Raw genomic sequence first — 14,419 nt, 5'->3', positions numbered from 1 at the left:
AGGAAGAAGAAAGAATCAGTAAACTTGAAGATGGGGCAATTGAATTACTGAGTCTGAGGGGCATAAAGGAAAAAGAATGAATAAAACTGAACAGATCCTCTGCCCAAAAATACAATACACATTTTACTCAAGTTCACCAATGGGATACCACCAAATGGACCACCCTATACATTCTGGGGGTTCAAGAAGGAGAAGAGAGAAAGGAAGAGGTGGGAAGAATATTTGAATATATGAATAGAGCATTTAAATAAATAATGGCTCCCCAAACTTGATGAAAACATAAATCTACAAATCCAAACACCTCAATGAACTCCAAGTAGGAAAACCCAAAGAGACCCACACTATTGAGAACATTTATAGTCAAACTGTTGAAAGCCAGAGACAATGAGAGGATTTTTAAAACAGCAAGAGAAAAACAACTCATTATTTACATGGGATTCTCAATAAGATTATTAGCTTATTTTTCAGTGAAACCTTGTAGGCCAGAAGGAAATGGAATGATATATTTTAAGTACTGGAAGGAAAAAAAAAAGTTAACTGGGAGCTTGGGACCTGATATCCAACAAAACTGTCTTTCACAAATAAAGAAGAAATAAAGACATTTATAGATAAACAAAAGCTGTAAGAGTTCATTACAACCACAGACCCTTACAAGAAGAGATAAAGGGAGTCCTTCAGGTTGAAATGAAAGGGCACTAGACAGTAACTCAAAACCTAATGAAGAAATAAAAATTTCTGGCAAAGGTAAATATATGGGCAAATATAAAACAGTATTATGGTAATTTTGGTTTATAACTCCACTTTTTATCTCCTCCAGGATTTAAGAGACAAATGCATTTACAATTGGTTAATCTATGCTATTGGGCACACAATGAATAAAGATGTAATTTGTGATGATGGCACATAAAGGGAGGAGGATGGATCTGTATAGCAGTAGAGTTTCTGTATGTTACTGAAGTTAAGTTGGTATAAATTCATACTAAATTATAAATTTAGGGTGTTAAATGTCATCCCCATGGTAACCACAACAAAAATATTTAAGAAGTATATGAAAAAGAAATAAAAGAAAATCAAAATGATTCACTGCAAAAAAGTCAGCTAAACACAAAAGAGGGTAATAATAGAGGAAATGAGGGACAAAAAAGCTGTAAATTACATAGAGATCAAACACCAAATGGCAGATGTAAGTCATTCCTTATCAGTAATTACTTTTACTGTAAATGGACTAAACTCCTCAATCAAAAGACCTAGACTGTAAGAATGGATAAAACAAAATATGATGCAACTATATGCTATTTACAAGAGACTCACTTTAGATCCAAAGATACAAGTAGATTGACAGTGAAAAGATAGAAAAAGATATTCTATGTAAATAGTAACCAAAAGAGAACTGAGATAGTTATACTAACATCAGACAAAATATACTATAAGTAAAAATCTCTTAAAAGAGACAAAGATTGACATTATATATTGGTAAAAGGGTCAAATAATCAAGATGATATAACAATTCTAAAAGTAAATGCACCAAATAATGGAGCCCCAAAATACATGAAGAAAACCTTGACAGAAATGATGGGAGAAATAATACTTCTATAATAATAATTGGAGACTTTAGTATACCATTTTCAATAATGGATAGAGCATCTATACAGAGATCAGTAAGGAAATAGAGGATGTGAACAACACTATAAATCAACTACACCTAACAAACATATATAGAATGCTCCAGCCAGCAACAGTAGAATTCTCTTCTTTCTTTTCTTTTCTTCTTTTTCTTTTTTCTTTTTTTTCTTTTCTTTTCTTTCTTTCTCTTTTTCTTTTTCTTTCTTTCTTTCTTTTCTTCTTTCCTTCCTTCGCTTCAATTAGCCACCACATAATACATCATTAGTTTCAGATGTAGTGTTCAACAATTCATCAGTTGCATATAACACCCAGTGCTCATCACATCTTGTGTCCTCCTTAATGCCCATCACCCAGTTACCCCATCCCCCCCCACCTCCCCTTCAGCAAACTTCAGTTTGTTTCCCATAGTTAAGAGTCTCTCATGGTTTGTCTCCCTCTCTGATTTCTTCCCATTAGTTTTCCCTCCCTTCCCCTATGGTCCTCTTTACTGTTTCTTATGTTCCACATTTGAGTGAAACTATATGATAATTCACATTCTTCTCAAGTGCACATGGAACATTCTCCAGGATAGACTTTATACTGAACCACAAAATAAACCTTAATGAATTTTAAAAGATTAATATCATAAAAGTTATCTCTTCCAACCATAGTGCAATGAAGCTAAAAAACAATAATAAAAGGAAAACCAGAAAAATCACAAATATTTCAAAATTAACACACTCAAACAACCAATGGGTCAAAGAAGAAATCACAAGGGAAATTAGAAATGAATGAAAACAAAAACACAACATACTAAAACTTATGGGATGCAGTGAAGGCAGTGCTCAGAGGGAAATTTATAATGTAAATGACTGCATTAAAAAAAAGGAAAGATCTTAAATCAATAACATAATCCTATATCTTGAGGAACTAGAAAAAGAAGAGCAAAATAAACCCAAAGCTCTTCAAAAAAGTAAATAATAGAGTAGAGAAAAAAAAATAGAAAAGCAATTAGAGAATCAACAAGACCAAAAGTTGGTTCTTTTAAAATATCAACAAAAATTACAGACCTTAGGTAGACTGTCAAAGAAAAAAGAGAGGACTCCAATAATTAAAATCAGAAATAAAAGTGGGGATATTACTACTGATCTTGCAGAAATAAAAAGAATTATCAGAAAAGATTATAAACAAATTAGATAACCTAGATGGAATGGACAAATACCTAGAAACACAAAAATTACCTAAACTGGCTTAAGATGAAATAGAAAATCTCAACAGACTATAACAAGAGATTGAATGAGTAATCTAAAACCTTCCAACAAAGAAAAATTCAGGATCAGATGGCTTTTCTGGTGAACTCTTCCAAACATTTAAAGAAAAATTAACACCAATACTTCTCAAACTCTTCCACAAATTAAAAAAAGGGAAAGAACACTTCCAAACTTGTTCTATAAGGCCAACATTACCCTGATAGCAAAGCCAGAAAAAGACACCACAAGAAAAGAAAATCACAGACCGATATCCTTCATGAATATAGATGCAAAAATCCTCAAAAAAAATTAGCAAAAAAAAAGGGCACTTGGGTGGCTCAGTTGGTTAAGTGTCCGACTCTTGATCTCAGCTGAGGTCATGATCTCAGGGTCGTGGGATTGAGCCCCACGTTGGGCTACACACTGGGCATGGAGCCTGCTTAAATTCTCTCCCTCTCCTATTGCCCCCCCACTCACATGCATGCTCTCCCACTTTCTCTAATAAAAAAATTGTTATTAGCAAAACAAATTCAACTGTTTGTTTTGAAGAGTGTGGTTTTTGTTAATTTTTTTTTAGATTCCACATATAAATGAAATCGTATGGTATTTGTCCTTCTCTATCTGATTTATTTCATTTAGCATAATACCCAAATAGATTTCCACAATGCAAAAGAATGAAGTTGGACCTCTATCGCACACCACATACAAAAATTATCTCAAAATGAATCAATAGCCTAAATATAAGAGCTGAAATCATTAAACTGTTAAAAGAAAACAGGGGTAAATCTTCATGACCATGGATTTGGCCATTGATGTTTTTTGATGACACTAAAACAGAAGCAACAAAAGAAAAAATAGGTAAGTTGGACTTCACCAAAACTAAAAACTGTTGTGCACCAAGACACATTATCAAGAAAGAGTAGAGACAACCTACTGAATGAGAGAAAATATTTGCAAATCATATATCTGATCAGGGTTTAGTATCCACAATATATAAAGAACTCCTGCAACTCAACAACAGAAAGACAACCCACCCAATACAAAAATGGGCAAAGGACTTGAATAGACCTGTCTCCAAAATGATAGCCACTAATCATAAGAAAAAATGTCCAATGTCATTAGTCATTAGGGAAATGAAAATCAAAACCACAATAAGATATCCCCTCACACCTACTTAGATGACATTGAACAAAACACAGAAAATAAGTGTTGGCAAAGATATGGAGAAATTGGAACACTCAAACATTGCTTGTGGCAATGTGAAATAGTGTAGCCACTGTAGAAAACAGTATGATAATTCCTTAAAAAGTTAAACACAGAATTAGCATATGACCCAGTAATTCCACTCCTGGGTATATATCCAAAGAAATTGAAAGTAGGAAGTCAAACACTTCATTGCAGCATTACTCATAATAGCCAAAGGGTGAAAAAAATCCAAGTTTCCATTAACAGATGAATAAATAAAATTTAGTATATATATACAATGATTATATAGTCATAAAAAGGAAAGAAGTTGTGGTACATGCTACAACATAAATGAACTTTAAAAGCATTATGCTAAATGAATGAAGCCAGATACAAAGGACAAATATTATATGATTCCACTTAAATGAAATACCTTCAATAGACAAATTCATAGAGACAGAAAGTAGATAAGAAGTTACCAGTGGCTGGAGAGAGAGGAGAATGGGGAGTTATTGTTTAATGGCTATAAAGTTTCTGTTTGTTTGAAGTGATAGAAAAATTTTGGAAATAGATAGTAGTTAATGGTTGCCCAAATTTGGAGAAACCTATATTAAAGAAACTTGTCTAACCTTATCCAACAGTGTTTTCCAAACTTGTCTGACCTTAGTAGTTTTATTAATGGACTACAGTTAAGATTTCAAGGAACACTCATGAAAAACTGAAATAAAGTACAAGTGAGCTTGATTTTGAAAGGGAGAAGAAATTAACTGTAGGAACAATTCTCCCTTATTAAAGTGCAAACCACTTCAGCAGGACTCAAATGGGGCTGGAGAGTGTGCATTTCCAACAAGCTCCCAGGTGGTGCTGATTCTGCTGATCTTCCCACTACAGTTTGAGTAGCAAGGGATAAAATAGTTGGATGCATTATTAATCGTAATACTCTTCCTTCTTACAGCCAATTTGATCAAATGATCCAAAAGTGAAGATGTTAATAGACAATAATTGATAACTCTGTTATTCCTCCCAAGTAGCATCACTGTAGTTTCACTTGGGCCACCAAGACAAATAAATGCCTTACTCCAAAGAAGATAATCTGAGAGAGTGATATATAGCAACAAAGATCAGTATAGGATGGGGCTTGTCATCTTTGTGCTAGGGGTCAGGAAGGGAGCGTTTCTTCCAACTACTGAAAGTATTTGAAATCTATTTACCATATACCAAATCTACCTCCATTTATATTTGAATTATATACTTGAGTTATGACAAGATCACTCTCTCAAAAGAATAAGGCAAAAAGAATCAATGCAATCCCTATCAAAATACCAACAACATTTCTCACAAAACTAGAACAAATAATACTAAAATTTGTATGGAACCACAAAAGATCCCAAATGGCCAAAGCAATCTTGAGAAAGAAGAACAAAACTGGAGGTAGCACAATTCCAGATTTCATGATATACTACAAAGCTGTAGTAATAAAACCAGTATGGTATGGGCACAAAAACAGATACACATAGATCAATGGAACAGAATAGAGCCCAGAAATAAACCCACACTTATACAGTCAATTAATATATGACAAAGGAGGCAAGAATATATGAGGAAAAGAAAGTCTCTTCAATAAATGGTGCTGGGCAAACTGGACAGCTACATGAAAAAGAATGAAACCAGACCACTTTCTAACACCATCCACAAATATAGACTCGAAATGGGTTAAAGACCTAAATGTGAGACCTGAAACCATAAAAATCCTAGAAGAGATAGTCATTTCTTTGACATCAGCTGTAGCAACATTTTTCTAGATACGTCTCCTAAAGCAAGGGAAACAAAAGCAAAAATAAGCTATTAGGACTACATCAAAATAAAAAGCTTTTGCACTATGAAGGAAACCATCAATAAAACAGAACGGCAGCCTACTGAATGGGAGAAGATATTTGCAAATGGTATGTCCAATAAGGGGTTAATATCCAAAATATATAGAGAATTTATACAACTCAACACCATAAAAACAAACAACCCAATTAAAAAATGGGCAGAGGACCTGAATAGACATTTTTCCAAAGAAGACATCCAGATGGCCAACAGACACATGATAATAAAGTGCTCAACATCGCTAATCATCAGGGAAATGAAAATCAAAACCACAATGAAATATTACCTTGTGAGAATGACTAAAATAAAAAAGACAAGAAATAACAAGTGTTGTTGAGGATGTGGGAAAAAAAGGAACCCTCATACACTGTTGGTGGGAATGCAAATTGGTACAGCTACTGTGCAAAACAATATGGAGGTTCCTCACAAACTTAAAAAGAGAATTACCATAAGATCCAATAATTCCACTACTGGGTATTTACCCAAAGAAAATAAAAACATTAATTTGAAAGGATAAATGCACCCCTATGTTTATGGCAGCATTATTTACAATAGCCAAGATATAGAAGCAACCTAAGAGTCCATCGATAGACGGACGGATAAGGAAGATGTGGTTCACAAACACACACACACACACACACACACACACACACACAGAAAGAGAGAGAGAAATATCATGCAGCCATTAAAAAAGGATGAGATTGTACAATCTGCGACAACACGGATGGACCTAGAGGGTATTATACTAAGTGAAATAAGTCCGACTGAGAAAGACAAATACTACATGATTTCACTCATATGTGGAATCTTAAAAAAAATGAGTAAACAAACAAAAAGCAGAATCAGCCCTGTAAACATAGAGAACAAACTAATGTTTGCCAAAGGGTGTGGGAGATAGGCAAAATGGGTGAAGGGAGGGGAAGATACAGACTTCCAGTTATGAAATGAATAAATCACGGAAATAAAAAGCACGGCATAAGGAATACAGTCAATAATATTATAAATAACAATGTTTGGTGATAGATGATAGCTATACTTGTGAGCATAGCATAGTGTTTAAACTTGTCAAATAGCTACCGTGTATTCCTGCAACAAATAGGACATTGTGTGTCACCTACACTCAAATAATAAAAAAGAATAAGACAAAAAATAAAGGAAGAGAGAGAGTGACAAAGAAAGCGAAAGAGGGAGGGAGAGAGGGAAAATGTGAGAGAGGAGACAAGTTTAGAAAGAAAGATAAACAGTGATATGAGAGATTAGATGTCTACGTAATTCTTTTTCCTATCCAGTTCTCATTTAGTTCACTTTGGAATATCGTAACTTTGCTGATAAAACCAATTACATGAGGTTAACTAGTGTTAACTATTTCTTTCTACAGTTTATAGAACACGTTCATTCACTGGTGATCACATCTAAGAATGTGTCCTTGTTAATTAGAACACCTTAGCAGATTACTGGGCTAAAATACATGTCTCAAATGAATAAATAAAATCTTTAAAAAAATAAAATAAAATACAGATGAAAGGTTGTGCTGGCATATATCAGGATAACAAAAGTGAAAAACAGTTCTATCATTTAACTCAAAGAACTTGTAGGCCAAGTTCCAGTAGCTTCTCTCATTAACATAATTCCATTGGCTTCAGACATTTCACCCCTGCAGTTAAGAAAAGTGTCCCTAAAGTTAGGCAATTTCTGCCTCTTACAACCTCTTCGACCTTGGGAAAATTAATTAACTACCCTTGTGTCTTGGCTTCCTCATCTATAAAATGGGGGACGTGGTAGCACCCACTTACTGAAGAATTAATAAGGCACTCACTGGCACACAGCAAGGGTTTAATATAAATCAACTCTTAATATATGCATGTGCTAATCCCTCATCAAAAAACCGCCTTTTCTTCTTTCCAAGATTTTATATCCAAATGCAAATGAAACTTGAGACAATGCCGAAGATTGAAGAGGTCAGATATAAAGTATCAAATTATCCCAGAAATATACAAAGCAGTGGAAAGCACCACGGTTGGCAGGTCAGGAGGGAGAGAGGTTATCCTATAATGAATGCAGTGCAGCAAAGTGGTTGAAAGTTTAGGTTTTTGGGAATCCGAATGATAAGGCATGGAGGGTCAGCTTTTCTAATTACTGTGGCAGGACTCTAAGCAAGTTACTTAACCTGTCTCACCCCCAGTTTCCTCATCTGAAAACATGTGCTGGTGCAGTAAAACAATTCCTCTTTTTTGAGGATTAAACTAGATACTTTTTAAAACGTGCCTAATACAGTGTGTCAGTATGTGGTAGCTTAAAAAATATCTTGAGTTCCAGCAATACACTCACACTTCCATTTACACGGCAGGATAAAAATAAATATACGATGGTATGATCCAGCCTCCTAAATGCTTGCAAGCCAATTGGGGAGGCCAGACAAATGGATAATGTGTAGTGGAAGACAATCTATATTTGAATTTTCAACTTCTTCTTCTTAAGATAACATTTCTCTTTTTCCTGTTTCTTTATCCAATCATCATTCATTTTCTTATCTATCTTGTATATAAAAATTCGTGAAAGTTTTCCATCCTGAGTTGGGCTATTTAAAATGAAATATTTTATTGTGAAGAGAAGAAAAAAAGCAAACATACACAATTTCTTATGGCTTGTTTCTACCTTGTCTTAATTTATTTCTTATTAGCAGAAAAATATATTTGTTATAGAATAGAATTTTATGGCCAAGGAAGAAAGTCATTTTTGTTTTGTTTTGAGTAACCAAAAGAGAAAAACAAATAAAGCAGAGTAGAAATTGACCCTGGAGAGGAGGTCATCTTGGCAGATGCCAAAATATGAGGGGAGGGGAGGAACAATAAGGCTTGGAATATCTCAAAGACATAGGCTGAAAAATGCTTTGGTAATGGGAGGGGGGTGCCTGTGATTCTATACCTACAGACATTAAAAAAAAATAAACACAACTGTTTTTCATTAAAAAAACAAAAGTTAGTTATGTTAAAGAAAAAAGCTCAACACATCTCTTTCACTGAAGGCTCTTGCCTGGAGACTTAAATTTAATTGCTGTTGTTTTACTACCAGCCTGAGAGGGAGACCTCAACCTAAACTCCTCCTCACTTAGATCCTAGTGGCTTGTTGGGTACAGAACCAACTGGAGTGTAGCCTACTAGGTTGCTGAGACCGTGTTGAGTGAAGAGAAACAATTTTCCGCCGGGGAAATCAGCAAGTGAATAGATGGTTCATGGCAGTGTGTTCTTATCCCAGAAAGCACTAGGGGGTAACTACATGAGGGCAATAAATATATTCCCCAGAACAACCTGAAACTGGAAATCATTAGACAATGATACCTATCATCGAAGGGCAAAGGGCCTGTGGCCATACCCCCCTGAACATACCTGTTGTTTTCTGATCGCAGATACGAAGCAGAAAAGGGCCTGATTAGTGCTTGGGTGGGAGACCAAGAGCAAGAGAAAAAGAGAGCTAGCCCCTGGGTCTCTGGAGAAAAAAAGTGGGTTCTCTATTGAAAGCACATTGAGAATTAATAACCCTTGCTTTACAATCTGGGCGTTAAGTGACATTTCTGAGTTTCTTCCTTAAAATCAGCTCATTTTCTTTGGTTTTGTGTTTCTGTACATCAGTTTTCATTGGGGGGTCAGAGGATATAAAGAATGAATGGGGTAAATTCAAAGGTATCAAGAGAATCAGTTAGACCCACTGATTTAAAGGGAGTCACAGAAAAGGAAGTGGGTATTTCTGGCCCACTTCTCACCCACAGTTCAAAATGCAGCTCCATTTGGACTCATGACCCAGGCTGTCTCAACACCGTGGGGCACCCACTGTTGATGTCTACAATGTTGATGAGCGTCAGGTGGAAGAAAACCACCCACCCAAAAGGCTATTTTGATAGCAACTACTGACAGTGAATTCAGTTTAATAGTCTCCAGCTTATATTTTCTAAATCCAAAACTCTGCTGGTAAGCTATCATTGCTTAACTGTCATTATTTGAAATACTAGTGAAAATGTTAATCACTCTGAACCTCTGGGCGAAGCATTTTTGTTTTTCATTTTTTTTGTTTTTTGTTTTTTTGCAATCTCACCATCATTTTAATTTAGTTTACATCTCTAGTCATTTGCACAGATGTTGATGGAGCTGTATTTTTGCTTCAATGTCTATCGCAATATTCTTATTGCATTCTGCAGGTCCTCCAGTAAACGTTACTTGCAATATTTTTATCAACAGTTTTGGATCAGTCACAGAAACCACCATGGTAAGTGCTACCATGCCACTGGCAAGAGAAAAACATGACTTGATTATGCCATGAACACAACCTGTCAAATTTTCTATTTATTGTTCAACTTGCAGGGCCTCCTGTAAATGTTACCTGCAACATATTTATCAACAGCTTTGGGTCAATAGCAGAAACTACAATGGTGAGTGGGACTGAGCATTGAAGCCATCGTGTGAAGGAATGGGATATGGGATCGAAGAAGCACTGTTTTATATTGTGGGACATTTACTGAATGCCAATTTCCATGTTCATTTACCTCTAGAAAGTGATTATTTATACACTTTCACTTTAGAAAGTCATTAGTCAAATGTTCATTACTTCAAATTCAATAATATTTTATCCATCATGCCAAAGAAATTTTGGAAACACTTGTTGTTTGGTTGGATTTAGGTAGAATTATCAGTAATAAACAGTGTAACGTTAAGGATATTTAAATATTTGTATCTCTAATGTTTCAGAAATATAAATTTCAAAGTTCGGGAGATATATTTTATAGCCAGTCTTTTTCATATAATGAAAGTTTTAACACAGTCAAGCCTCAGATATGTTACATTTAAGGTATATGCCAAAGGGGCTGACCTTACAATAAACACACACACACACACACACACACACACACACACACACACAAACAATCTTGTTGGCAAAAGAAAGTAGTCCCAAGTCCATAGCAATTACATCACATGCATGGCTCCCTCGCCCCCCCCCCAAAAAAACCCCAATAAACATAAAACTAATTATAAGCTCATCATAATGTATGTGCAAACATGTCTCGTGTACATGAAAAAAATTTCAGATACTATAAAATCCATCAATATTCCTTCTAAATGTCATGGTGATGGTGTTGCCTGTAACATAGCCTATTAGATCAATAGCCTTACAGTACTAGGCAATAGTGTGGAGACCGACTTTTGGGTGAAATTTCTTCTTGGTCCTCATCTATTTATTTTAAGTCTTAAATCAATTGGCTAATTTTCATGATTATGTAAAGTATACAGTCATATTATTGCATGAAGTCAAAATAAAATATAGTTGAGCTTGACTAAGTACTATGGTGGCTGATGTCCTCGAAACACTCAAGTGAAATAATGAGCATAATGCCATTGAGAAGTAAAAAATTTTGTTCCCTTGTCTTTATAAATTTTCTCTTTTAGGCTACTAAGATTGTGTTTAACAAATTACTGTACTTTTTGGTGTCCTTGAGCTAAAAAAAGTTATTTACCTTTTACCATTCCTTTTCACTGGCAAAATTAGACATAATGCAACTCTACTACCCATTTTAATATTACTGACACAGCATTGTCCGGAAATGAGACTTCTGGTGCTTTGACAGGATGTAGTGAATTAAGAATTTTACTCAAATAAGATAGGTTTTTTTTTCTTGAAGATTTTATTTATTTATTTGACAGAGAGAGACACGGCGAGAGAAGGAACACAAGCAGGGGGAGTGGGAGAGGGAGAAGCAGGCTTCCCACCAAGCAGGGAGCCCGATGTGGGGCTCGATCCCAGGACCCTGGGATCATGACCTGAGCCGAAGGCAGACACTTAATGACTGAGCCACCCAGGCACCCCTCAAATAAGTTTTTTTTTTTTTAAGATTTTATTTATTTATTTGCGAGAGAGAGAATGAGAGACAGAGAGCACGAGAGGGAGGAGGGTCAGAGGGAGAAGCAGACTCCCCGCTGAGCAGGGAGCCCGATGCGGGACTCGATCCCGGGACTCCAGGATCATGACCTGAGCCGAAGGCAGTCGCTTAACCGACTGAGCCACCCAGGCGCCCTAAGATAGTTTTGATAGGGTTATTAAATGACTCACAAGACAAGGTAAACATAGAAAGACTAATCCAGCTCCGGGCTTGGCATTCAGTTTCTGTCTCTCCCCTCTTGGTTTTATCCTGAGAACAGAGGGGCAAATCTTCCAGCAGCCCAAATCACTGTACCAGCTTTACACCATGGCGTTCAATGACGGTATTTGCACGACCTAATGCTGATTGCATTAATTAGACTCCTACGTTGCTTTGATTAAATCTCCCCATTGCATTTACCCTCAATCAAAAATGTAAATGTGCACTTTTTCAATGTTTATTAATGCGAGAAAAAGCTAAACACTCACGGAGATGAAAACGGAAACTCTGGATGTCCTTGTTTTCCCGTGTCTTCAATAGCTACTGAAGGTGTTTAATAAATGGTCTGCTTAGGTGCTTCCTGGCCACTTATTAAGGTGTCCTTTGTCATGTTTCCTATGAGAAAACTTGGAAATCACTGCTCAAGTGTAAAATGAACAGCCTGCCTATCTTGCCTTTTGAGATAGACTGAATCTCATGGTCAGAACAGTGATGCATATTGTGCTTCTTTTTTTTCTTAGCTTTTGATGGAATGACAAACTTCATTTGGCTTTTAAAAAGGATCTTTTCTTTTCTTCAATTAAAGCTTGTGTGTGAAACTAAAATAAATATTTTTGGAAACTCTATCATGCTTAATAAATCCTCATGCCGTGTAGGGTAGGGACTGGCCAACATTTTTTTCTGTAAAAGGCCAGACAGTAAATACTTAAGACTTTGAGGGCCTGCCAGTCTCTGTCACCACACTCAATTCTGCCCTTTGGGCAGGAAAACAACCATAAACAATAGTAAGCAAATGGGTGTGGCTGTACTCCAAAAAGCAGGCCATAGATTGCCAACCCTGGATCTGAGGCACCAGTATTTAAATAGATGTTAAGCGGATGCTCAAAAGAATATGAGAGTTGCTCCACCTTGAAAGGGTCTATCTTGCTAGACCCATGGGGCCCTGCCTGGGAATCCACCCTCTGAGTTACAGAATATCATTGCAGCCCAAACTTCCCTTAACCAAACCTTGAGAGTCCACCACCCGTGAATTGACCCATATTTTCACAAATTCTGACTGAAAGAAAATTGGTCAAAAAAGTTAAACAGAACCAGATTTTTCTCTGAACTGTCTTTAATTGAATTCAGAACATCAGACCCTTAGTTTTTCTGCACGGTAATGTATGTGGTCACTGAGGACACGGTTCAGTGCTATTGGGGAGCAATAATAATTTTGCTTTCTCTCTGTGTTCTGGAAGGAATTTTTCCAAGAATGCCTCAGAATTTTGAGTTTCTAAACAGGTTGATTTTCCCCTCTTCCCTCATGCTCCATTCTCACTCTACAACCCCAATAGCCTTATTGAAGGATCCAGTTCGGGTATTTGTTTGTTTCTAAATAAGAGGCAATGACTATCCATTTTAAGAACTCAGGATGACTTTCTTCTGGTGCTATCGAGTTTGCCCCTCTTATGTTTGATATTATCTCACTAAATTATTGTTGGTACTACCTGCCCACAAAGTATAGGCTCACTTACAGACCCAATACTGCCTCTCACTCCTCTCATGTGTTAGTGTTGAATATATGTGATCGGAAGACAACGTATTTGTGTTATCTAAGGAAAATTTTTATGAATCATTATGATGATATACATTATTCCAAAATACACACTTTTTTTTTTAAGTAGGCTCCATGCCCGGCGTGGAGGGCATGGAGCCCAACCTGGGGCTTGAACTCACAACCCTGGGATCAAGACCTGAGCTGAGATCAAGAGTCAGATGCTTAACCGACTGAGCCACCCAGGCGCCCCTAAAATACACACTTTTCTTCATGAAGAGTCACAAGGATCTGTTGATGGTCACTGCTAGTTGACCCTGTATTAAGAGATTTCAGTAGAATAATCTTTTTGTGGTTCCAAACAACTTAGGAGACTAGTAAGGGATGTATGGTGAAACAGTTTATATTTTGTCTGGAGAATGTCAGTTTACCTTTTCTTTTTCTTTCTTTCCCCCTTTTCTTTTTTTTTTTAATTTATTTTTTAATTTTATTATGTTAGTCACCATACAATAATACATCATTAGTTTTTGATGTAGTGATCCACGATCCATTGTTTTCATATAACACCCAGTGCTCCATGCAGTACATACCCTCCTTAATACCCATCACCGGGCTAACCAATCCCCCCTCCCCCCTCCCCTCTAAAACCCTGGTTGTTTCTCAGGTCCATAGTCTCTCATGGTTCATCTCTCCCTCCAATTCCCCCCGCCCATTTTTCCCTTCCTTCTCCTAATGTCCTCCATGTTATTCCTTATGTTCCACAAATAAGTGAAACCATATGATAATTGACTTTCTCTGCTTGACTTATTTCACTTAGCATAATCTCCTCCAGTCCCATCCATGTTGATGTAA

The 14,419-nt window shown here is 36.3% G+C and overlaps 1 protein-coding gene across 1 annotated transcript in view; it reads left to right on the top strand.

Moving 5' to 3' along the window:
• GLRA2 (glycine receptor alpha 2) overlaps nt 1-14,419 on the top strand; it is a 167,897-nt gene that overhangs the window by 33,555 nt on the left and 119,923 nt on the right. Inside the window, exons 3-4 of the mRNA XM_081807978.1 lie at nt 10,102-10,169; nt 11,345-11,373. Coding sequence (XP_081664104.1) covers nt 10,102-10,169; nt 11,345-11,373 — 97 coding nt within the window. The remainder of the gene's footprint in view (nt 1-10,101; nt 10,170-11,344; nt 11,374-14,419) is intronic.

The sequence above is a fragment of the Leptonychotes weddellii genome, chromosome X (genome assembly GCF_054177405.1).
Source record: "Leptonychotes weddellii isolate Sample4059 chromosome X, ASM5417740v2, whole genome shotgun sequence".
Lineage (NCBI taxonomy): Eukaryota > Metazoa > Chordata > Mammalia > Carnivora > Phocidae > Leptonychotes > Leptonychotes weddellii.
Note: the sequence above shows the minus strand (reverse complement) of the source record. Positions and strands in the feature narration are given on the sequence as shown.